At 45.8% G+C, this 27,008-nt stretch overlaps 1 protein-coding gene across 12 annotated transcripts in view; it reads left to right on the forward strand.

The window, feature by feature from the left end:
• HERC1 (HECT and RLD domain containing E3 ubiquitin protein ligase family member 1) overlaps positions 1–27,008 on the forward strand; it is a 1,155,039-nt gene that overhangs the window by 654,592 nt on the left and 473,439 nt on the right. For all 12 annotated transcript variants that reach the window (XM_069222059.1, XM_069222062.1, XM_069222061.1 and 9 more), the window contains exons 41-42: positions 1,765–1,881; positions 24,071–24,299. In XM_069222059.1, the coding sequence (XP_069078160.1) occupies positions 1,765–1,881; positions 24,071–24,299 (346 nt within the window). The remainder of the gene's footprint in view (positions 1–1,764; positions 1,882–24,070; positions 24,300–27,008) is intronic.

Below are 27,008 nucleotides of genomic sequence, written 5' to 3' on the forward strand. Positions count from 1 at the left end.
ACAACATAACCCTAATTCTTACTATCTGATAGGGACATCTAGTTGCAGATTCCTTACCATAGAGTGTCCCCTAGGTCTGGATCCGGAGATTTGTCTTGAGCCGTACCTCTCCACGCTGTTAAGTAGTGTTTGATTGGCTCTGTGCCTGTCATTGGCGTTGTCCATGCCGGTTATGACGTTGTGGGTCCTATATAGGCACCACACTGGTGTGCTGACGTAGGTTTCTTTTCATGATTTTCCACGCCAGAAGCACAGAGCCATGAATTACACTGACCACTGGTGTGTCAAACCTAAGGCCCTGAATGGGGAGTCCCTGCCCCTCTAAATCATTTCACAGAGAGTGGAGGATGGGTGTGTCAGTAAGGAATCTGCAACTAGATATTGTCTCTACCAGATAAAGTGTTACTGAAGGTAAGTAACTTGTCCATCTGATAGAGACATCTAGTTGCAGATTTGTTACCTTAGAATAGATAACCAAGCAATAACATTCCCGGAGGCGGGTCTGCGAACTAAGATCATACTCTAAGCTCTGCAGGACCAAACGGGCAAAGTACCTGTCCCTACAGACCTGACTGCCCAGGCAGTAGTGTTTGATAAACGTGTGCAGAAATGCCCACGCTGCCGCCTGACAGCTGTCAAGGACTGGAACTCTGGGTGCTAACACAATGGTCGCAGCTGTAGCTCTGGTACAATGAGCACGCAAACCTTCATGTGATTGCTTCTTGACCAGTGCATAGCAGATTATAATGCAGAGTACGACCCATCTGGAAATGGTCCACTTCTGCACTGTCTGACCTTTCTTCACACCCACATAGCCAACAAAGAGTTTATCATCCACCCGGAACTCTTTTGTATGATCATGGGAGAACGCCAACACTCTTTTTGGGTCCAGGTGGTGGAGTCTCTCCTCTTCCTAGAATGAATGTGGGGAGGGGGGGTGTAAAAAGTAGGCAAGGTAATGGATTGACCTACATGAAAGTGTGTGGCCACCTTTGGCAAAAAGGAAGCCCTAGTGTGAAGCACCTACTTGTCAAGATAGATGTAAAGTAGGGTGGCTTAGATGACATTTCCTGCAGCTCACTCGCCCTGCGGGCAGATGTAATGCCCACAAGGAAGGCTATGATCAAGGTTAGAAGCCTGAGAGCACAATTGTGGAGAGGCTCAAAAGGAGCACTCAGTAGGAATTTTAGAACCAAATACAAATCCCATTGGGGAAAAATGAATTGAGTAAGCAACTAGATATTGTCTTTACCACATAAGACGTTACCGGAGGTTAGTCATTTGTCAGTTTATAGACTTGCACATGACTTCACACCTAACATACCAAATGATGTTATCAACAGCATCACTAATTTTGCATCATGATTGGAATCAAACTTTTAGCATGAAAAGAAGTTTGACAACTCCATGCAGTGGCTAAACTATCATGTCTAACTTGTACCCACTCTCCAAGGCGCAGACCTCATTTTAGGAACTATGGTTGTGATTCAGTCATTTACCTTACATAAATGTGTGCAGGGGAAGCTAACTGATATAATGAAGAGACTGTGTGTAGAGTGAAATGTTGAGGTGGCACGTGACACGTCCTCCCAAAGGCAAGACCTCACTTGTGCTCTTGACAACCCTTTTACAAAATACTAGGCCACCTGCTCGTGTATCCTTCCATATTTGGTTTGTAATAGAATAACGGTTGCCTTTTTTTTTTTTTTTGCATTTGTCAACTTACTGTTGCCCTGTCACACTGAAATGTTTGTGTTTTGTTAGCATTATCAGATCCAAGCAGCAGACTGTCGACATCTCCACCACCACCTGCAATTGCTGTGCCATTGCTAGAGATGGGGTTTTCTCTCAGACAGATTGCGAAAGCTGTGGAAGCCACAGGTAACATGCCCCTTGGTGATAATCGAGTGACTGCTTTAGTATCAGAAAGTTAATGTTAAGTGACTGGGTTGAATGAAGTTGAAATAAAGGGCACTAGTTTGTCAGCTCTTAGTCTTCTGTTTTATCTGTATACCACAGCTTTTATCTACCGACCCAAAGGCTTTTTCTGAAACATGTACACATAATGTAATTTCAACAATTCATTTATTGATGTTAAAAATGTACACTGTGGCTTCATCTGTAGTTCTCAGAAGCAGACATTACTCTATTTGTGTTCTCTAAGTAGTTGAGGACATTGCCGTTATAACGTATTATTTAGAAAATGCCTCTCTCGCAAGTGAGTGTTGGTTGAAATGCCCCCTGATTCTAATTATGATAACATCGCCTGCCTTGCTGTCCTCGTTTCAAAGCAAATCTTTTTCTCTTATGAGATGGGACGTAGTAAAGGAACATTTAGAAGGTATTTGTGTACACTTCAAACACTAAAAACCCATGTGCAACAGTGGAATTTCTTCAAACCATGTCTTTGGGCCTTTGATGCAGTAAAGATGAGTCTCATTTTTCAGCATCTATTCGAACAACATTATACACATAAATAGGTTGCAGTGTCCGAATTAGTTACTAATCCTCTAAGTGGGTGCTGTAGCTTTACTCAACATGGTTCCACAGTCCTGTACATCAACAGATTTTATTCTGTTTTTATATTTTCTACTAAAAATAGTTTGCCTGTTTGGTTCATTGTATTATATGTATGCACTTGGGTAAAGTATTAATATATATTTTTTTAGTTGTACTGATGTGATAGTATTTATTTCTCCAATGCCTCATATATATCCACATTTATTTGCTCCTGTTAGACAGGGGCCTATGCTCTGTATATATCTGATTTTGATATTTGATATCAAGCAATACCGCAATTTGCTCACGGGTCTCTAAAGGTGTTTCATTCACCAGGCGTAATAGTTTGCGAATGTTTAACAAGTTACTGCATCCAGGTATGAAAACGAATTGTCCTTTCTGCACAAGTGTGGCAATCATGGGGAACAGCCGATTGGGCAGCACCTTATCCACTATCTTATAGTCTATATTTAAGAGAGAAAGCAGATGGTATGTGCAAACCTCCAGGGTGTCCCTGTATAGTTTGGGAAGGACTATTAATGCCTCATGAAGCAAATTCAGTAGCTGACTCAGCAACCCAGCCTTGTTAAATAAGCCAAGGAGTTTCTGGGAGAGGTGTACGCCAAAGGAGTCATAAAATTCGATCAACAGACCGCCCGTGCCCTGGAGTATTATTCCAGGCAATTTGAGCACTAGTCACCCATATTTCCTCTATTTGGAGCAGCTCGTCCAGGTGAGCGCGCTTGAACAGAGTCAGCCCGGAGAGTGGTAGGCCCTCCTGGAAATCCATTGCCCTGTGAAGGGATGGCATATCTGCAGCCACATACAGGGTCTGATAGTATTCTCGGAATGCAGTATTAATAGCAACCTGTGTATTGGCAGTCCTGTAATAGAATGGCTTCTGTCGGTGTGTTTTTGGTCTCCTTTGACCTGCCATGCCAAAAGCCTTCCCGAATAATTGCAATTTAAGCACCCTGGTCTTAAGGCATCATATCTCCTGGTCCAGTGTCAATAATTGCTTATTCGATACCCAGCAGACTCCCCAAACAATGTCCCCTCATAACCACTTTGTAGGCATCCCATTCTGTCGCTATGGAAGGGGTAGAGTTCTGGTAGATCAATATGTGGTGATAAAGATTCCCTGAAGGGGGCTCTAAGAGTTCATCTGTTTGGAGCCTTCACGTCGTATGCTAAAGCGCGATCTTCCCCAGTTCAGTGTCCGCTGCAGTGGGCAGTGGTCTGACGGTGCACGCCAGATATATCGTACAAGCTATCCATGTGCCCAATGCCTCGTCGCATAGGAAAAGGTTCAGTCTAGTATGTATGACATGTACCAGTGAGTATAAAAATAATTCACTATAAGTCAGGTGCCCTAGTCACCTCTACGACATCCAGTCCCTAAAGTTTTGTGACATACAAATGCAAGGGGTGGTGTGTAGTGGGGGGGTTAGAATGGTCTTGGAGGACACCAGGGACACAGTGGATGTCTCCAGCCCGGATGCCAGGTGTGTGCGGGGCCCAGAAAAGTGCAGGTATAAGTGTGTCAAAGAAAGCCACCAGGTTAGAGTTTGGTGCATAAATGGCCACTAGTGTGAGTAGCGTTCCAGCTTAATTGCCCTCAAGAACCACATAACTGCCCTCCTTATCTATCTTGTGTGTGTCTACCACATAGGGGGATGTCGGGGCAATCCAGATCAGTACTCCTCGTGCACAATCGAAGAACGAGGTGCGACATATCTGACCCCCCCATTTGACCTGTACTTTATGCAGCTCCAGCCACGTTAAATATGTCTCCTTTAAAAGCAGAAGGTGTGTATACCTGCTTTTAAGATAAGCATGTACCTGATAACGCTAAGTGGGGATTGCCAGGCCTCACAAATTCCACATGAGCAGGTTATGTATAGTGGGGCTCAGTACTGATTTTGGTGAGGAATAAGCATGTGCAGCTGTGTACTGGACCACTCCCTTATGGGTGTAAGGTGAAGGACCTCCTCTGTTGACCCCCTGCCAACATAAGTCCCACTCTCATCTAGATCATGGCTCCATGCTATACAAATTAGACACCGCATATGCAACATAAGAAAAAGTAAACCTAACCAACCCAAACCGTCCCAGGCTAGGTGGACAACATGTCCCCAGCCAAAACTGTCCTGCCTGCATCCAAAAACAGAAGGAGTAAATACAAAGATAAACTAATCCTGGTTGGATACCATGTGGGGTGTGGTATTATACAAATGTGCACCCTTCCATAGGCAGGCCCGCTGCAGATGTTGGTGCATGTGACCAGCATCCATGAAGATTTCAAGGGGATCCCAGCATGTGCCTCCCAGCATGTCACAGCAGGAGGAATACCAGAACAGCCATTCCCCAGGGTCTAAGAGGAGTTCATCAGCCAGTCTTGATGTCAAGTCTGGTCCCTGGGACCTGTCCTCTTTCGAGTCCCCACACTCCCCAGTGTCCAAATTAATGTCTGACGTACGGTCCTATCATAGCTCCCAAAATGGATTCTTACTATGATGCAATATCTCTTCCATGGCCTTTCCCTGTTCCCTGGCAATCTGTTCTTGTGTAGGAGGATTCCTGATAGTTCTTTGTTTCTTACGGCTGGGTCTGGGGGTTAGCCACTTGCCATTCGTTTGAGCATCAGTAGTGACAGTTGCAGCCCTTTAGCAAGGAGTCAGGTCCACACATCTTCGGGGAGAAGTTAGAAGTCTCGCCGTCTAGTATTATAAGCTTCGCAGGGTATAGAAGAGCTAGTTCAATTGTAGCTCCCGGAGTCCACATTTGACTGCAGTGTAGGAGTTGCATAGGCATTGGACTTCCATGTAAAATCTGGGTAGGCAGAAATTATCTTCCCCTCGAACCTCCAGGGATCTTTCATTCTGAACAACTGGAGAATTAAATCCCTGTCCCTGTCATTCAAAGAGTGAGCAATCACCGGTCGCGGGAAAGACTCCGGTAGTGGTTGTCTACACGGTGTGCAGTGGGGACATTCCACAGAGAAGAACATGTGGACTCAGCCCTCCAGTGCCATGGAAAGCAACCAATTCTCAAGAAAGAGCTCCATACTTGGGCCTTCTGAGTACTCGGGGAACCCTCAATAACAAATGTTATTCCGTCTCAGTCGACCTTAGGTGTCTTCCACCCTTCGGTGCTGTGAGAATATCTAATCTTTTATGCTTTTCAATTGAGCCTGAAGATCGTATTCCATACTGGTTTTAGTGTTAAGATGGCATGTAGCACCCTTCGAATTGGGTTGAGTGATTGCGTACGGTGGCTTCCAGATGGCTCAGTGTACCCAAGTTGTGATCAGAAGTGATTTTCGGGCCCGCTGTCCCAGTGGAGTCTGAGACCGGATTCTTGGTAGGCTTAGGTTTCAACATCGCATCACTAAAAGAGGAGGACACAAAAAAGGTTTTTGTTGCTGAGGAGGGTATCTTCCCCCCTCAAGTCCACTAAAGAAGCCTGCTCCCAGCAAGCACTGTGTGGCCACAGTAGTATGGCCTGCTGCTGGTCCCTTCCCTTGCGGTGCCCTGGGTCCATGTTCACCCAGATCCTCCACAGTCTCAGGCACGGCAGTGGGCTTTAGTAAAGAGGGGATGCGGAAGGTACAATAGCAAGATGCTCTGTTAAACGCTAAGACAACGCAGTCTACAGCCAAGGCTACCCACGGGACTCACTCCATTGGTTGGGGAGGGGGTGGAACAGGTAGGCAGAGACCAAGGAAACTTCAGGGTGAAGGCCACGACTGACCTGCTGGGACGGCAAGGTCTCCAACCCCCCCCCCCTTTTCCGGCAGGGGGTGGGGGTTGAGGTGGTGTTTGAAACACATTATTGGCACAGCTCCATATGTAGTTTATTAGGCACTGACTGTGCAAGCCCTTGGCTAGTCAACGGGTCCTTCCCGCTGCAGCTCCCTCACCTCACAAAATAGTTCAACATCAGCTATGGCACCTGGTTCCAAAATCACAGAGGCTCCAGTTGACTACTGCTGTCATCTCACTCAGTTGAGACCCAGCGGCCCCCCAACACCGGATGACTTCCAGGAAGTAGGCCAGTGTAGGCAACAGCAGGCATTGGGAGTGAAGCAGGCAGCGCATCTGGATGGTACCAAGTGTATATTCAGGCACAGTAGGTTTTCTTGCGCCAGCCATCAGCACTTTATTACCGCAGGTCAGGTCCAACAGGGCAGTGCAACTCCCGTTTTCCTTCTCAGCGCTGCTGCCTCGTATTGCAGTAGCCGTGTGAGCTCCCGGGCTCTGCTGGCACTCCTCATTCAGGCTGCCATGGGTTGCAGCAGCCGATCAGGAGACCATCTGCGTTATGGTGCACCGCAGGGCAATTTATGGTCTCCCACCATTTGCCTGCTGCAGTAGGGGTAGGGGGCATTTTATTCCCAGTTTTCTTTTGGGGGGGTATGTTTAATTTAGTTTTTTCTGGATATTTTTTGCAGGATGTTGTGCAGGCACACTTCAGAGCTTGCTACAACATGTCCAATGCGGCCGCAATTTTGGCCACCTCTTGAAGAGAGCATAATATAATACCAAGCTCTTATGTTTTTTTAACTGGTCAGTCAGAAATATTGTCCTTTGGAGTCTCAGATTCGAAAAGGTATGCTTTAACCCTGAGTGAAGTTTATTAGATCTGCTTGATAAGTAAAATGGCATATAGAAAGACAAAGGCTGACACCATTGATCCTCTCTGAAGGCTGCTTCTGGATCAAGTATATTACGATACCTTTTTAGAGCTATGATTTAATGCAATGCTTAAAGATGTAAGTTGGCTAGCCACCTCATGGTGTAATGTTTTCAGTATACATGATCAATATTGTTCAGACAAACTGAATTTTAAGTAATGTTAATAGTTGGACGATATCGCAGTGAATAGTCTCATGGACTCTATCGCAGTGAATAGTCTCATGGACTCTGGGAGGAAAGAAACTGAACGCTCCATATCTGTCTTGGAGCATCAATCTATTGCCTTGCTCAAAGTTCATTTCTTCCCCATGAAAAGTAAGCATGTTGGTTACTTTCTGGCTTGAACTCGCAATTTTGACTTGAGGATTGTTGCGGTTAAATAGGTTGCCGCCTCTAAATCAGATTCTCTTGTCAGCAAAGGGAATCGGAAAATGAAGACATTGATTGATATGGTTAGGTCTGTGAGTTGGCACAGTTACTGTTGTTCCAGGTGGCTTGAGTGTGGTAAGGCCAGAAGCAGTATACTGAAGTCAAGCTTTGCAGTAGCCTTAGCATCCTGCCAGAATGCAGTGCAGCAGATTCAGAAGACATGAGGAAGGACACTTCTTCAGTTGTGGCCACTACGCACATTGATCCCCACCCAAAGCAGAAATGGTCCTTTACAGTTTTCTTCTGCTATAGTCACTCCACTAGGGAGAAGGCTTCAGCATTTCCTCTGCTAGTTTGAGGCTGTAACCACTTGCAGTCTTATGAAGATTTCTGTAACAGCATACAGTCCATACAAAGTCTCCAATCTGTAAATCCTTAAGAGCATTCACTTTATTTTATGTCTTCAGTTAATTAAAGAACTTATGGGCTGATTTATAGTTAGGCAGCTCGAACCTCTGCGAGGGTATAGATTAAATTATTCCATCATCCCTTTGTGGCAGGTTTTTCCAGGCGATGACAGGCTTTAAAAACTGGTTATATGGCCACCCATTTAAATTATAACTAGTCAAATCTTTGACTGACGTTACACAATTGGGGACGTTTGACCATGGCGGAGACGAAGTAGTCTCTGCCGTTGTCAAACTATGCTTTGCACGAATCGGACAGGTGGACCACAGTGTTGTGAAGGAGGGGGACTCCGTTGCTGTTGTGATGGAGTTCCTTCTTCGCCAACATTCAAGTTTGGCCTTAATTGATAAAGGTGCAGTAGATCTTGCGCTTGGGGTCAGGTTTTATGGTACTTCTTCGGGCGCTCTCTTGCAGTATCTATGGGCATATCTAAGCTCATACAGTGATCTAGACTTTTCTTCCAACCTTCTATGGATGGGGTTCTGTATCTTTCTATGGTCAGGATTTGGCGATAACCTTTTTTAGTTACAACCAAGCTCAACTATAATAGAGCTAGCTTTTATCTGTTACTGTCGTTATATATATATATATCATGACGTGCAACAGGATGACTTGGGTCCCTGGGAAAACTTCAACCCAGAGGTTATCCCAAACATGTAAGGACCCCATCCCAGAGGGGGCCAACCTTCCGGAAACCCAAACTGCGTGTAGAAATTCTACCTGCTGGGTATGGCAATGTAAGCAGTCTGCTGCGGATACCACACTCATCTTCCACAGCCTGTTTCTTGTGTAATAGGCTCTGTGTAACTATTTCAGATGACTGCCCATGAACTGTGCCACAATCAAACCTTCCTCCATTCATCCTCAGTCAGCGGCCCATGGTCTTGTTCTTATATCTCCTATAGCGGGCTAAAATTGTTGATGGAGTTTGCCACTAGTTATCAGTAGACTGTCGATATTTTGTGATTAGTCAACTCTTCCATCGGTAATCAGTACCTTGCCCACCAGTGGAGTGTAGTCTGGGATATCTTCTAGGTCCACTATGTAAGGTGAGAGTGTGTGTAGAAATTTCAAATATCTAAAAAAGAAAAAAAATGAATGTTGTGGAGATTGTATTCTATCTGGAGTTTTGTGAACTGTTTCTAGCTTACCCCGTTCGTGAAGCATCCTAGCATGAGATACCAATAATGTCCCACATTTTAAAACCTTGCAAGGCAGATTCTGGCGTCTGCCGAATGAGCTTCCTATCCTGACCTTTTTCCTGAGATCTGTGTACATCAGGCTAATGAACGTGGTGCCAAAGTTAATCTTTTCTATTAAGATTTTCTGTTCCAATTCTAAAATATGTTTTGTGTGAAAGTCTACTTACTCCAGTATTGGAACTTTCATAGATTCACATGCTTGAATCATTCCCCGTTGTCGAGATGGGAGTCCCGGTATAAATTTTCATAAGTAATGTTAAAACATATTGAAGAGAAAAAGGCCCTGGGCCTCTTCAATTTGATAGTCTATCAGAGTCATTTTGTGAAAAGGACCAAACTTGATCCTCCACCAATCAGGCGACACCACCCTTCAGAACCTCCTGAGAGAAGCTCTAGCACCTCAGATTTTCCACCGCACGTCGTGCTAGGGAGTCTCCTCAGAGCTCTGCTCTGTTTTCACACCTTTATTCAGCTCTTTTTCTCTCAGAGAAACTCAATTATTTGATTTGTCAGCTATTTTTCAACTATGTCTGACAAGGAAAAGAAAAGTCTCTATAGAGACTGCAAGACTTGTGGGAAGAAAAGACTTCATTCTGAAGATCCTCATCAAGACTGCATTTACTGCCTCTATCCAGATCATTCAGCCAAGGACTGTAAGATTTGCCGTACTTTTTCTTCTAAAACCTTAAAGGATAGAGAAGGCAGATTACTAATATGGCTGCAGAAACTGAAGCATAGGAAGGATCCAGTTTCTGATTCTGAGAGTGAGGAATCATCCACTTCCAAGAGATCAACTAAAAGAGCAAGATTTCGCTCTAGATCTCCCTCACAAACCTCAAGGAAAGCCCTCAAAAAGACTGCTTCAGGGTCTTATAAGGGTCGCAGCCCATCTTCTTCCCCAACTAGACTCTCAAGTAAAGAGGGGAAAAAACATTCTTCCAGTTCTGAGAGGCACAGAAAATCCTCATCTGTTCCACCATCTGTGCCTTTCAAAAAGCCATCTTCTGTGACTGGAAAAAAGGCCTCGTCGACGGATTCCCCGTTGACGGCACCGTCGGTGGGCACATTGCCGACGACTCCAACTACTTTAAGTGTTCCGTCGTCTGCGGCTCCGTCGGCGACATCGTCGATGAGTACACCACCGTCGACGAGAACTACAATGACGACTTCAGCGTCGACGACCGTCTACACCTCGTCATCGTCGACGGCACTGATGTCAGTATCAGCTTTACCGTCGACGAGGACTTCGTCGACGGTAGACTCGTCGGCGAAGCTTGCGGCTATTAAAATAACAGTGCGTCCAGCATCGACGGCACCGTCTACGACAAAGTCAGTTTACACGTCGTCGACGACACCGTCGACGAGGGAAAAATACCAAAAAAGAACAGAAACATTAACTCCAACCCACACTTCACCTAGTAAGGTATCCTCCCTGGTACCAGTACATCTTTTGGAGGGAGATGATGATTCAGACGAAGATGGGCCTTTTGGTACGGCCCACAGCCCCTCTGAATTGAATGTAAAATATCAGGAAGAGGAGGAATATGAGGAAGCTTGTGATCCCCAGGCTTCCTTCGAGCATCAGCAGTATCAACAGGGAACGTATATCCCTTCCGACCTGCTTACTGGCCTTAGAGCCATGTTGGTGGATTATAACAGAAGGTTTCCTCCACAAGGAGAACAGCCTCATCCATCGCCCATTTCTGGTCCTTCTACTCCACATCAAAGACCGACGACTTTGCATCTCACAGATGTGGCTACCCCAGACATGACAATTCCCCAGGACACTGACATTTCAGATGGAGATCAAGAAGAAGGAGAGCTCATAGATGCTCACTCAGAGTGGGACGAGTATGTTATTCCTGCTCCATCTTCTCCTTCTCATTCGAAGGTGGAGTCCCCACCTGAAGACATTGGAGGTTTTCACAATCTCTTAGAGAGGGCAGCCAAGCGCTTTGCATTACCGCTACCTACGAAGCAAACAGATTGTTTCCTTTATGATTTTAAAGAGCCCTTCCAGAAGTCTGTGCGTTCCATCCCGATGGTGAACTACTTGTGGGAAGAAGGCCTTAAAGTCATGACTAATCCAGCAACAGTCACAGCAGTTTTACCACGTCTGGATAAGAAATACAAAGCTCCTGATGATGCCCCAACATGCTTGACAGGCCATCCTCCTCCAGATTCCGTAGTAGCTCAAGTGGCTCAAAGAAGATCAAAGGATCCTTCTGCTCCAATTTCTGCGCCCCCAGATAAGGAGGGTAGAAGGCTAGACAATATAGGAAAAATATTTTCTTCTATGGCCAGCTTAGTGCTTAGAGCTGCCAACTCCTTGGCTATTTTGTCTCGATATGACAGACAGCTTTGGGCAGATATTGCACCTTTCATTAGTCAACTGCCGGAAGACGTAAAATCAGAGGCAAATAAGACTGTGCAAGAGGGTCAACGTGCGTCTGCAGAGCTTATAGACTGCGCAATGGACATAGCGACCACTGCTTTCAGACAGCTTGCAGGCGCTGCTGTATTGAGAAGACAGGGCTGGCTCAAAGCCACCTCATTTCGTCCAGAAGTCCAGAATAAGATCCTAGACTTACCCTTTGATGGCCAAGCGTTATTTGGGAAACATGTGGACGAAGCCCTACAGTCAATTAAAACGGACACGGACACTGCAAGGTCACTAGGGACCCTGCAATTTCAGAAATCGTCCTTTCGCCCTAGGGGGCGCGGCCAGCCCTCTTACAGAGGAGGGTATCAACAACAGAGATACTCTTCCTATCCGTCATCTTCACAACAATTTCGGCCATACTATTCCCAAAGACAACCGACTCAACCAGCCTATAATAGACCGGCAGGTCGTGGACGCTCAACCCGCCCTGCTAAGGATGCAGCTCGTCGAACCTGATGTCTTCGAGGCGCCGGCTACGCCCAGTCTTCCTCCTGTCACCCTGGGTGGAAGAATTTCCTTATTTCTCAGTCAATGGCAAACCATTACGTCAGACAAGTGGGTCCTACAATTAGTGGAACGGGGCCATACTTTAGAATTTGTCCAGAAACCTCCCCCCAACCCTCCCCGCAGGACTCCTTCAAGATACCCTCAACAACTCAAAGAAGAGGTCTACAAGCTCCTTCTCAAGGGAGCTATAGAGAAGGTGCCGCGGATTCAAAGAGGAACAGGATTTTATTCCAGGTTCTTCATAATTCGAAAAAAGTGGAAGGATTGGAGACCAATCCTCGATTTAAGGCAACTAAATGTATACCTAAAGAAGCAATCGTTTCGAATGATCAGCCTGCAAGACGTCCTTCTGTGTCTCAATCAAAGAGATTTTATGTCATCGCTAGACCTCAAGGACGCATACTTCCACATACCAATCCACCCTGCCCACAGAAAGTATTTGAGATTTGCCGTAGCCGGGAGCCATTATCAATATCGCGTCCTTCCCTTAGGGCTCAAATCAGCCCCAAGAATATTTACCAAATGCCTAGCACCAGTGGCAGCCTTTCTCAGGAGAAGAAAGCACCAGGTCTTTCCATACTTAGACGACTGGTTAATAAAGGCAAAGACTTACACAGGAGCACACAAGTCAACAAGAAAGTGCGTTTCCTTGCTGACCAATCTCGGATTCACGATCAACTGGGAGAAGTCCAACCCTCTACAAGGCCGCAGTATTACTTTTCTGGGAGCAAAACTGAACACGGAATCCGGTATCGCATGTCCCACGTTAGAGAGACAACAAAGGTTACTAACCCTAGGGAGTTTCATACAAAGAAGACGAAAGGTTACAGTCCGTCTCTTCAAATCCCTATTGGGCATGATGTCTTCATGCATACCTCTGATCCCTCTGTGTCGGCTAAAGATGCGCCCCTTGCAGGAGCAGCAAAATCGTCAATGGCTTCAAGTATCAGGAACTTTCGAAGACCAGATACAAATTACTCCGATAATGATAAAAACTCCCAAGTGGTGGTCTCAAAAGCATCATCTCTCAATCGGTCTCTCGTTTCTTCAACAGCCAGCCCCGTGGACCATAACAACAGATGCCTCACTGGAAGGCTGGGGCGCAGTATTACAGGACCTGAAAATAAGTGGCAGATGGTCAACTCATCTGGCATCAAGGCATATCAATTGGCTAGAACTCAGGGCAGTGCACCTTGCTTTACAAGCGTTTCTCCCAAGAATCCATGGATCGCGAGTGGTGATAAGAACGTACAACACCACTACGATGCACTATCTCAACAAACAAGGAGGTACAAGATCTCTCACCCTCTCCAGGGAAGCCCAAGCGATCTGGAACTGGGCCTCGCAGCAAGGCGTCACACTGTCGGCGGTGCACTTGCCGGGAATAAACAACAAAGCAGCAGATGCACTCAGCAGACAGAAATCGGAATGCCACGAGTGGGAATTAGACCAGACGGTACTCACCCAGATTTTTTCCCAGTGGGGAACACCAACAGTGGATCTGTTTGCGAAGAAGGACAACGCCGAATGCCAGTTCTTCGCAAGTTGGCCTCACCAAAAGGGATCTTGGGAGAATGCGTTTTCGATAGTCTGGTCAGACATCTTTGCTTACGCCTTTCCTCCCATTCCGTTAATCCCAAGGGTCCTCACGAAGATGAAAACAGAACCGTGCACTCTCATACTGATAGCCCCGTATTGGCCGCGCCAACATTGGTTCACAGAGCTCCTCATTCTCTCAGGCAAACCTCATATTTCGCTGGAGCCGTTACCTCACTTACTAACAATGAACAACGGCCACGTTCAACACCCCGATCCACACTCAATGTGGTTAGCGGCATGGCTCCTCACCACAGAGAATTTGCGCATTTAAATATCCCGCAGGACTGCAGAGATATTTTGTCACAGGCCAGAGCGGATAGCACTAACAAGGCGTATCAGTGTAAATGGAGGAGATTCTGTGCCTGGTGTCATCAACGTCAAATTGACCCTTTTCTTTCACTACCAGAAGAGATTTTGCCGTATCTCTTAGAGTTAGCTCGATCTGGCCTAGCACACTCGTCCATTAAAGTTCATGTAGCAGCCATAGCTGCATACAGACGTTCAGAGGACACACCCTCGCTCTTCTCTTCTCGGCTGATTAAGAGATTTCTAAAGGGGCTGTTCAGGGTTTACCCTCCTTTCAAACCTCCACCTCCTTCATGGAACCTGAACATTGTTTTGGCACAATTGATGAAGCATCCTTTTGAACCGATCCACCGTGCTTCCCTCAAACATTTATCGTGGAAGGTTGCCTTATTGATAGCTCTTACATCAGCTAGGCGGGTCAGTGAGGTACAAGCGCTCTCCATCCAAGAGCCATTCCTACAGTTTAACCCCTTCGCTGCCAGGCCTTTTCCCCCTCCTGTGCCGGGCCTTTTTTTGCCTATTTGGGGCAGTTCGCGCTTAGGCCCTCATAACTTTTTGTCCACATAAGCTAACCAAGCCAAATTTGCGTCCTTTTTTTCCAACATCCTAGGGATTCTAGAGGTACCCAGACTTTGTGGGTTCCCTTGAAGGAGGCCAAGAAATTGGCCAAAATACAGTGAAAATTTCGTTTTTTTCAAAAAAATTGGAAAAAGTGGCTGCAGAAGAAGGCTTGTGGTTTTTCCCCTGAAAATGGCATCAACAAAGGGTTTGCGGTGCTAAACTCAGCAGCTTCCCAGCTTTCAGGAACAGGCAGACTTGAATCAGAAAACCCAATTTTTCAACACAATTTTGGCATTTTACTGGGGCATACCCCATTTGTGCAATTTTTTGTGCTTTCAGCCTCCTTCCAGTCAGTGACAGGAATGGTCATGAAACCAATGCTGGATCCCAGAAACCTAAACATTTCTGAAAAGTAGACAAAATTCTGAATTCAGCAAGGGGTCATTTGTGTAGATCCTACAAGGGTTTCCTACAGAAAATAACAGCTGAAAAAGAAAAATATTGAAATTGAGGTGAAAAAACCATCAATTTTTCTCTACGTTTTACTCTGTAACTTTTCCCTGCAATGTCAGATTATCGAAAGCAATATACCGTTACGTCTGCTGGACTCCTCTGGTTGCGGGGATATATAGGGCTTGTAGGTTCATCAAGAACCCGAGGAACCCAGAGCCAATAAATGAGCTGCACCCTGCAGTGCGTTTTCATTCTATACCGGGTATACAGCAATTCATTTGCTGAAATATAAGGAGTAAAAAATTGCTATCAAGAAAACCTTTGCATTTCCAAAAAGGGCACAAGATAAGGTGTTGAGGAGCAGTGGTTATTTGCACATCTCTGAATTCCGGGGTGACCATAGTAGCACGTGAATTACAGGGAATTTCTCAAATAGATGTCTTTTTTACACACACTCCTATATTTGGAAGGAAAAAATGTAGAGAAAGACAAGGGGCAATAGTACTTGTTTTGCTAATCTATGTTCCCCCAAGTCTCCCGATAAAAATGGTACCTCACTTGTGTGGGTAGGCCTAGCACCCGCGACAGGATATGCCCCAAAACACAACGTGGACACATCACAGAAAACAGAGCTGTTTTTAGCAAAGTGACTACCTGTAGATTTTGGCCTCTAGCTCAGCCGCCACCTAGGGAAACCTACCAAACCTGTGCATTTCTGAAAACTAGAGACCTAGGGGAATCCAAGGAGGAGTGACTTGCGGGGCTCGGACCAGGTTCTGTTACCCAGAATCCTTTGCAAACCTCAAAATTTGGCTAAAAAAACACATGTTCCTCACATTTCTGTGGCAGAAAGTTCTGGAATCTGAGAGGAGCCACAAATTTCCTTCCACCCAGCGTTCCCCCACGTCTCCCGATAAAAATGATACCTCACTTGTGTGGGTAGGCCTAGCGCCCGCGACAGGATATGCCCCAAAACACAACGTGGACATATCACAGAAAACAGAGCTGTTTTTAGCAAAGTGACTACCTGTAGATTTTGGCCTCTAGCTCAGCCGGCACCTAGGGAAACCTACCAAACCTGTACATTTCTGAAAACTAGAGACCTAGGGGAATCCAAGGAGGGGTGACTTGTGTGGCTCGGACCAGGTTCTGTTACCCAGAATCCTTTGCAAACCTCAAAATTTGGCTAAAAAAACACATGTCCCTCACATTTCTGTGGCAGAAAGTTCTGGAATCTGAGAGGAGCTACAAATTTCCTTCCACCCAGCGTTCCCCCAAGTCTCCCGATAAAAATGATACCTCACTTGCGTGGGTAGGCCTAGCGCCGGCGACAGGAAACACCCCAAAGCGCAACGTGGACACATCCTAAATTTTGGAAAAAAACAGAGGTGTTTTTTGCAAAGTGCCTACCTGTAGATTTTGGCCTCTAGCTCAGCCGGCACCTAGGGAAACCTACCAAACCTGTGCATTTCTGAAAACTAGAGACCTAGGGGAATCCAAGGAGGGGTGACTTGCGGGGCTCGGACCAGGTTCTGTTACCCAGAATCCTTTGCAAACCTCAAAATTTGGCTAAAAATACACATGTTACTCACATTTCTGTGGCAGAAAGTTCTGGAATCAGAGAGGAGCCACAAATTTCCTTCTACCCAGCGTTCCCCCAAGTCTCCCGATAAAAATGATACCTCACTTGTGTGGGTAGGCCTAGCGCCCGCGACAGGATATGCCCCAAAACACAACGTGGACATATCACAGAAAACAGAGCTGTTTTTAGCAAAGTGACTACCTGTAGATTTTGGCCTCTAGCTCAGCTGCCACCTAGGGAAACCTACCAAACCTGTGCATTTCTGAAAACTAGAGACCTAGGGGAATCCAAGGAGGGGTGACTTGCGGGGCTCGGACCAGGTTCTGTTACCCAGAATCCTTTGCAAATCTCAAAATTTGGCTAAAAAAACACATGTTCCTCACATTTCTGTGGCAGAAAGTTCTGGAATCTGAGAGGAGCCACAAATTTCCTTCCACCCAGCGTTCCCCCACGTCTCCCGATAAAAATGATACCTCACTTGTGTGGGTAGGCCTAGCGCCCGCGACAGGATATGCCCCAAAACACAACGTGGACACATCACAGAAAACAGAGCTGTTTTTAGCAAAGTGACTACCTGGAGATTTTGGCCTCTAGCTCAGCCGCCACCTAGGGAAACCTACCAAACCTGTACATTTCTGAAAACTAGAGACCTAGGGGAATCCAAGGAGGGGTGACTTGTGTGGCTCGGACCAGGTTCTGTTACCCAGAATCCTTTGCAAACCTCAAAATTTGGCTAAAAAAACACATGTCCCTCACATTTCTGTGGCAGAAAGTTCTGGAATCTGAGAGGAGCTACAAATTTCCTTCCACCCAGCGTTCCCCCAAGTCTCCCGATAAAAATGATACCTCACTTGCGTGGGTAGGCCTAGCGCCGGCGACAGGAAACACCCCAAAGCGCAACGTGGACACATCCTAAATTTTGGAAAAAAACAGAGGTGTTTTTTGCGAAGTGCCTACCTGTAGATTTTGGCCTCTAGCTCAGCCGGCACCTAGGGAAACCTACCAAACCTGTGCATTTCTGAAAACTAGAGACCTAGGGGAATCCAAGGAGGGGTGACTTGCGGGGCTCGGACCAGGTTCTGTTACCCAGAATCCTTTGCAAACCTCAAAATTTGGCTAAAAATACACGTTACTCACATTTCTGTGGCAGAAAGTTCTGGAATCTGAGAGGAGCCACAAATTTCCTTCTACCCAGCGTTCCCCCAAGTCTCCCGATAAAAATGATACCTCACTTGTGTGGGTAGGACTAGCGCCCACGAAAGGAAAGGGCCCAAAACACAACGTGGACACATCACATTTTTTTTATAAAAAGCAGTGCCTACCTGTGGATTTTGGCCTGTAGCTCAGCCGACACCTGAGGAAACCTAGCAAACCAGTGCATTTTTGAAAACTAGAAACCCAGGGGAATCCAAGATGGGGTGACTTGCGGGGCTCTGACCAGGTTATGTTACCCAGAATCCTTTGCAAACATCAAAATTTGGCCCAAAAAACACTTTTTCCTCTCATTTCGGTGACAGAAAGTTCTGGAATCTGAGAGGAGCCACAAATTTCCTTCCACCCAGCGTTCCCCTAAGTCTCTCGATAAAAATGGTACATCACTTCTGTGGGTAGGCCTAGCGCCCACAAAAGGAAATGGCCCAAAACACAACGTGGACACAACATATTTTTTCACAGAAAACAGAGGTGTTTTTTGCAAGGTGCCTACCTGTGGTGTTTGGCCTGTAGCTCAGCCGGCCCCAGGGGGGGGGGGGCAGAAATGCCCTAAAATAAATTTGCCCCCCCAACCCCCACCCTCCCCCGCCGGGAGCGACCCTTGCCTACGGGGTCGCTCCCCCTGCGTGACATTGGCACCAAAAAACAAATCCCCGGTGCCTAGTGGTTTCTGCCCCCTTGGGGGCAGGTTGACCTAAACTCAGCCAATCTGCCCCCAAGGGGGGCAGAAATGGCCTAAATACAATTTGTCCCCCAGGGGAGCGACTTTTGCATGATGGGTCGCTCCCCATCTCTAAAAAAAAAAAAAAACAAAGAAAAAAAAAAGAAAAAAAAGAAAAATTCCCCTGGCGCCTAGAGGTTTCTGCACCCCACCCCCCCCCGGGGGCAGTTCGGCCTAATAATAGGCCGATCTGTCCCCCGGGGGGGCAGAAATGGCCTAAAATAAATTTGCCCCCCCAACCCCCACCACCCCCCCGGGAGCGACCCTTGCCTACGGGGTCGCTCCCCCTGCGTGACATTGGCGCCAAAAAACAAATCCCCGGTGCCTAGTGGTTTCTGCCCCCTTGGGGGCAGATTGACCTAAAATTGGCCAATCTGCCCCCAGGGGGGCAGAAATGGTCTAAATACAATTTGCCCCCCCAGGGGAGCGACCCTTGCCTGATGGGTCGCTCCCCATCTCTAAAAAAAGAAACAACAAAAAAAAAACACACAAAAAAAAAATTGCCCTGGCGCCTAGAGTGTTCTGCCCCCCCCCGGGGGGCAGTTCGGCCTAATAATAGGCCGATCTGTCCCCCGGGGGGGCAGAAATGGCCTAAAATAAATTTGCCCCCCAATCCCCCCCCCCCCCCGGGAGCGACCCTTGCCTACGGGGTCGCTCCCCCTGCGTGACATTGGCGCCAAAAAACAAATCCCCGGTGCCTAGTGGTTTCTGCCCCCTTGGGGGCAGATTGACTTAAAATTGGCCAATCTGCCCCCAGGGGGGCAGAAATGGTCTAAATACAATTTGCCCCCCCCAGGGGAGCGACCCTTGCCTGATGGGTCGCTCCCCATCTCTAAAAAAAGAAACAACCAAAAAAAAAAACACAAAAAAAAAATTGCCCTGGCGCCTAGAGTGTTCTGCCCCCCCCCCCGGGGGCAGTTCGGCCTAAAAATAGGCCGATCTGTCCCCCGGGGGGGCAGAAATGGCCTAAAATAAATTTGCCCCCCCAACCGGCACACCCCCCCCCCGGGAGCGACCCTTGCCTACGGGGTCGCTCCCCCTGCGTGACATTGGCGCCAAAAAACAAATCCCCGGTGCCTTGTGGTTTCTGCCCCCTTGGGGGCAGATTGACCTAAAATTGGCCAATCTGCCCCCAGGGGGGCAGAAATGGTCTAAATACAATTTGCCCCCCCAGGGGAGCGACCCTTGCCTGATGGGTCGCTCCCCATCTCTAAAAAAAGAAACAACAAAAAAAAAAAACACAAAAAAAAAAATTGCCCTGGCGCCTAGAGTGTTCTGCCCCCCCCCCCGGGGGCAGTTCGGCCTAATAATAGGCCGATCTGTCCCCCGGGGGGGCAGAAATGGCCTAAAATAAATTTGCCCCCCCACCCCCCCCCCCGGAGCGACCCTTGCCTACGGGGTCGCTCCCCCTGCGTGACATTGGCGCCAAAAAACAAATCCCCGGTGCCTAGTGGTTTCTGCCCCCTTGGGGGCAGATTGACCTAAAATCGGCCAATCTGCCCCCAGGGGGGCAGAAATGGTCTAAATACAATTTGCCCCCCAGGGGAGCGACCCTTGCCTGATGGGTCGCTCCCCATCTCTAAAAAAAAAAAAAAGAACAAAAAAAAAAAACACAAAAAAAAAAATTGCCCTGGCGCCTAGAGGTTTCTTCCCCCCCTGGGGGCAGATCGGCCTAATAATAGGCCGATCTGCCCCCAGGGGGGGCAGAAAAGGCCTTCCCAAAAAATTGCCCCCCCTGGGAGCGACCCTTGCCAAAGGGGTCGCTTTGTTGCGTGACATTCGCGCGCAAAAACAAACTCCCTGGTGTCTAATGGTTTCTGCCCCCCTTGGGGGCAGATTGGCCTTATCAAAATAGGCCAATCTGCCCCCAAGGGGGGCAGAAATGGCCTAAATATATATTGCCCCGTAGGGGAGCGACCCTTGCCTAAGGGATCGCTCCCCACCTAAAAAAAAAGAATTCATCACAAAAAAAAAAAAAAAAAAAAAATGGTCCCTGGTGCCTAGAGGTTTCTGCCCCCCCTGGGGGCAGATCGGCCTAATAATAGGCCAATCTGCCCCCAGGGGGGGCAGAAAAGGCCTTCCTAAAAAAATGCCCCCCTGGGAGCGACCCTTGCCCAAGGGGTCGCTCCCTTTTGCCAATTTCAAGAAAAAAAAAAAAAATCCCTGGTGTCTAGTGGGGTTTCAAAAGCCGGATTGCAAGCAATCCAGCTTTTGAAACCTGTGAGAGACTTCAAAGGGAAGGAAATACATTTCCTTCCCTTTGAAGCCTCTCGGGGCCTCCCCCATGGGATTGAAAAAGAAATGCAAAAGCATTTCTTTTTCAATCGCGCTGGAAGCTCTGCTTCCAGCGCGATGGGGGAGACCCTGTGACTAATCAGCGCGCGCTCGCGCGCTGACGTCACAGGGGGGGTTGGGGGGGGTCGGGGGTGGGAGGGGAAGGGCTTCCCCTTCCATCCCTGACTTGGGGGGGTGGGGGGGAACCCCTCAGAGGGAGCGAGAGCGCTCCCTCTGGGCTGTGTGCCGAGGACGTAGTGGTTACGTCCTCGGCACAGCAGCACTGTGCCGCAGGACGTAACCACTACGTCCGCGGCACAGAAGGGGTTAAACAAGATAGACTACTAATGCACACTAACCCGCATTTTATTCCAAAGGTTCTATCAGACTTTCACATTAACGAACCTTTGGTCTTCAAGTCTTTTTTCCCTCATCCATCTACTCCAGCAGAGAGGGCATTACACTCTCTAGACGTCAAAAGATGCGTTCAATTTTATTTGGACAGGACAAAAGCTTTTCGACGCTCTAATCAGCTATTTGTGGCGTACAGTGCCCCTAGGAAGGGGTACCCGCTATCCAAGCAGAGTATTTCAAGATGGATCGCCTCTGATATTCGCTTCTGCCATCAGGCAGCGGGCAAACCTTTGCAGTCATCTGTGCATGCTCACTCGACGAGAAAAGTCTCATCGTCAGCGGCACTGTTTGCCGGAGTGCCACTACAGGACATATGTAGGGCAGCAACATGGAAGAGCTGTCATACCTTTACTAAGCACTATTGCTTGGAGTCCCTCTCGCACGGAGAGGTAGCAGTGGGCCAAGCGGTTCTCAGGAATCTCTTCAGGTGAAGGTGAGCCATTTCTCCTCCATCCCTCCATCCTAGAAAAGGTATGCATTAAAAAAAAAAAAAAAAAAAAAAAAATGTATCTAAAGATAATAGAACACAATCATAATCCCATAGTAAGCGGGTTATCAGAGATTGATCAGCTTACATTACTGTCTTATGTTTTAATACTGGTTTGTTATTTACATTTCAGCATGTATCTTCACAGGAATATACCTATTTATATTAAGAGATAAAAACATACTGTTATTTATGTATATATACGTGTGTATAGATAGATGTGTATATATGTATATCTATATATAGATATATATGTAGGGACATATGTCAGTACACTTATATACTTCATCACTTTATACATGATGATGATAAGGTTTTGTGGTCTAAGATAACCTGTTTATTAATAGGGTTGTCATTTTACAATGTGCATACTTATTGCTTTCTACTCTGATTCAAGCATGTGAATCTATGAAAGTTCCAATACTGGAGTAAGAAAATAAGTTACTTACCTGTAACTGTAGTTCTCCAGTATTGGAATCTTTCATAGATTCACATGCGACCCATCCACCTCCCCGGAGAAGCTCACTTCACCTCTTTCTTTCTAGTAATACATATACTCATTGTAATATACGCACTTGTACGTGGAAAATCTGAGGTGCTAGAGCTTCTCTCAGGAGGTTCTGAAGGGTGCTGTCGCCTGATTGGTGGAGGATCAAGTTTGGTCCTTTTCACAAAATGACTCTGATAGACTATCAAATTGAAGAGGCCTAGGGCCTTTTTCTCTTCAATATGTTTTAACATTACTTATGAAAATTTATACCGGGACTCCCATCTCGACGACGGGGAATGATTCAAGCATGTGAATCTATGAAAGATTCCAATACTGGAGAACTACAGTTACAGGTAAGTAACTTATTTTCTTCTTGATGCTGTTGCCTGTGCCTGCCTACTTCAGGGTGGATTTAAAGGCCTCCATATATTTTTTTTGTGGGATGCAACAGAGTCTGTACTGATACTGAAGCAGTGGTGTTGACCAAATGTTGGTGGCATTTGAAGTCCGTCAACCACCGTGCACTAAGTCTCCACCAAGCCAAGAGTGCGTGGCCCTGATTTCAGAAGAGAAATCACTGGTGAGTGATAGGACAGCCCCCTAGTTAGTATAGCCATGTCTACTACTTTTGCATAAGGAATTAGTCAACACGAGATAATGTCCTGTGGGCTCCAGAGTAATATTTGTAACCTTTCTCTGTAGGATGTAGGGCTTTTGACACATCTGAAAACCCCAGTGTGGTTATAATGCTAGCTAAAAGAGTTGGCTATCAATCCTCTCTGATCGTCCCTTTGACCTGTCAACTGACCCATCAACCACTCCAGAGTTCTCCTCCTCTCCTGGCACTGTGCACTAAGGAAAATTGAAGTTGGCTTCACAGTTATAATACATTAGTGTTTGTCTTTAATTAAATTCTGCTGTTTGTTGTTTCACAGTTGTATTTTATTATTTGTCCCATTCCGGCTATTCTTGTGTAAACATAACTCCCGGTGTAAATGTAGTTTTTTTTTTTCATTTTGTTTACAGTCGTCAGATGACGTGCTTAAGCACAATAACCATTCATTGATATTGCACATGTTCCATTTGTTTAGTTTGCTTTTAATTCTGGGGTAATTTATGCTTCCTCATGGATAGTTTAATTGCCTTTAATATTGTCAGTTAATGACTAGAAATTGCCAAGTGTGATTTACTCTGCAAGTCTGAAATAAGAAACAACAGTTTATTAACATCTATTGGTGAGAAAGTGGTATTGACTAAGGACATGCTCCAGAACAGCTGATAGTTTAGACATTGGCCAGACCCCATTTCTTAATTTTTGCGCCAATGGTGGAATTGGTAGTGCAATTAATAGTGTTTTCACAGTTGAGCTTCAGAACCATCAATAAGTTCAGAACTTCATGAGACAGAATGCAGTATGCAGCTAACAGATTTCACAATAAAAGGATTTCTGATGTGGCAAAGTACTCATTCAGGCTCTGAAAATAGCTCACTGCATCATTAAATTTGCCTCCAGAGCTCTGTCGCTCTCGCTACTGGGATTCCTAAACAATGAGAATGGAAATGCTGTATTATGCTTTAAAAACAAATAATTTAGCAATTTTTCGGTTTACCCTTACCCACTTACACAGATGTTTTCACATCCATTTGTTTACATTTTTTAATTGGTCATCTCCTATTGCGGTATGCAGAATTGTACCCCAAGGTGTAGACCTTTGTAAACTATATGGATCTGTGCAGCACGTGTTCTTCATGAAAGGTATCACCGTTCTGTTTTTGTTCTTCTCAGGTGCTAGAGGTGAAGCTGATGCTCAGAATATCACAGTGCTAGCCATGTGGATGATTGAACATCCTGGGAACGAAGATGAAGAGGAGGCACAATCAGACAGAACTTCAGATTCATTGCAGGGAGCAGTTCTAGGAAGCAATGGCAAATCAAGTGATCCAAATTTTTTGCAGTCCCCAAGTGAAATCCCCTCTGCTGATGCTGCTGAAACAGAAGATGGCTTCTGTGAAAGGTACCTGTACTATTATGCACAGTATTTTCCAGAACGGAATATTCGTGACATATGTCAGTCCCCCCTCATTGCATTGTTTTCTTTGTTACTAAGCAGATTTCACAGTCAACTAGAACTACATCTCTACTGAAGCTTCTGCATTGGCTTCTCAAATCACTTAGTTGTATTTGTAGGTAAAACAATCCTGTTTGAAAAGCACACAACTGTCGGTGCAGGTGTCAGGGTTAAGGCCACAACCCTCATTTAATGTTTCACAAAAGCCAAAAAGACACAGCTCTCCCGAAAATAATATAGGCAGATTTTAGTCGCAAAGGCAGGCAGCAGAGTCCGTATTTAAAGGTATGTGCATAGTCCACCATACTGTTGATTGCAGAGCACTAGGCTATTTGTCTGTTAGAGCAAGTGCCCTATAAGTATGCCAAACTAGTAAGCAATGGAAAGGGGGCTAGCTGTCTCCGTCCTAGTCCCCAGGAAGTGAAATACTGTTTCACTCTGGCTCTTTCGTTTGACACAGTGCACCAGAAAGCAATGTCTGGCATCATAGGGTTTTCTTTTGGATCCTGTTTGCCCGGCATGGTCAGCTTTATTTTCCCACCTTTTAACTCTGCCTCTGGGTAATGAAAAACAAGATACAAAGTAGCAGCATTGACAGTTGATTTTTGAGGCAATTGCCGAAAGAGGTCTACTGGTTCAGCCCTGCAATCTTCATTTCTCCCCAGGAAAATTGGATAAATGAATAATGGTAGTGGAAAGAGAGCAGCTGCCACAGCTTTCTTCAGTATCAGAGCACTTAACTCAGCAGCAGCATGGTCCGTTTTGAAAAGAAGCTATGTAAGAAACTACTATAAATTCTCCATCAGTTAACAGAGATCATTTAATCATAGACTGGGTCTGTGGTGGTGGATACTCAACTAGCCTTGAGTTAGTTGCTGAAAACCATTAAAGTGCTGGCAGACTGTGGTTTCAGACAGCACCTGAATTATATAAAGATGAGATGTCAGGGTTGTTTGAAATCTACAGGTTTTATATCGGAGGTTCAGCAGATATATGGCACGTGTTTAGTTGAATGTGACTCTTGGAAAATGTGTTTTATGACCACTTCCAAACAGTCAAAGCTAACATAGTTACTGCAATATGTATGCTATCCTGAGGAAGAGCATTTGCCTGCCTTTGTTTTGCATATCTTTATTGATGTTGCTTAAAAGTGTTGACGCAACCCCTAATATTAATGAACGCCCCTCACCAGTCCACATCATTAATAAGTTCAGCGGTGCCCACTACCGCACTTATTTCTTAGCAATTTGTTAATTTCCACATATTTATCAGAATTTCAGACTGATATCTGGTTATGTCTTCATTAGCAGATCAGATGTAGTGGAAAGTCATCTGAGGGAAAATAGAGTTTTTGAATCTGTCCAGCACAACAACAGTAGGATTGTTTGCTATCTCACCACTGCTTTCCAGACATCCTTCCCCACTGGGCCTCATTTGACCCCCATCCCCTCTGTGTATATTTACAGAAAGATGACGAAATCAGAGCATTGTACTATCAACAACCAGATATAGTATGCCAACTGGCATATTTAGAGGGAATTTTATCAGAGTTCTCATGTCCGAGGACTGCAGCTGTGCTTGCATGTAAAAGGATAAGGCCACTCTGCCAGTGTATATTTCTTGTCGAACACCACTCTAACATTTGCCCTATCTATTTCCCTCAGCATTACCCACACGTACTCATCACTTCATGCAAGCAAGCTGCAGAAAAATGTAACACTTCATGCTCAACTATACTGTTATCAGCTGCACAACATGCATCATCATTAATGCTGTACTAATAATGTGCATTCTTCTTTGTCTAATTATTTTTGTTTTCCAAATTAAAAAGTACATGTACTAGATGTCACAGATACTGTGGGGGTTCCACAGACCATTCCCATCATTTATTTTGTTTTGTGAGGCAGCATGTAGCCATAGTGGTGTCCACATTGAGCTAAGGATGCTGTGGGGAAAGAGTGAAAAAGGTGAAGGTAAAGGGTCATGGCACTTGGTGACTAGTTGAACTTTTTTGGTTCCAGTAGTTCTAACTAAATTGTTTGAAACAAATTTAATGAATGAATGAAACATTTATAGAGTGCAACAGATACCTCAGAGGGCATCTTGGTACACCGTTATTTAAGCTGCAAACTGGTTGAAATTAAAGAGTATGAAATAGGAGCATTTTCTGATGTTTTTTTAAATTGAGTTGAGAGCACATGGCCCTGAGCAAGAGAGGTAACTCCTTCCAGAGTTTGGATGCAAGAAACCTGATGCAACATCCCTCTTTGTAGATCTGCACATATAAAGTGTTTTCAGCAGCAACATGTTAAAGGAGCCGAAGGGTTGTAGTTTGAAGATAATGAATAAACCTGTCCCTCAAGCAAAGTGGGCCTTTTTTGTGAAGTTGAGGGTGTTAACAAAAGGCATTTGGAATGGATACATTTTTGTGTCTGCAAATAATGAAACCCTTTCAGGAGGGGTAGGTAATCAATTGCCTGCGAGGAATGTTAATTACCATTCTAGCTGGTGCATTTCTGGACAGCCTTCCACCCCCTGATCAGTCTGGAAAGGAGTCCAGGATATAGAGACTTTGTTTTAATCCAATCTGCCAATAATTAGTGAATGCATTTTTTTGGTGGTGGGATCAGGGACCATTTTTAGAGTTTCCTCAGA

Source organism: Pleurodeles waltl, chromosome 3_1 (assembly GCF_031143425.1).
Source record: "Pleurodeles waltl isolate 20211129_DDA chromosome 3_1, aPleWal1.hap1.20221129, whole genome shotgun sequence".
NCBI classification, from domain to species: domain Eukaryota; kingdom Metazoa; phylum Chordata; class Amphibia; order Caudata; family Salamandridae; genus Pleurodeles; species Pleurodeles waltl.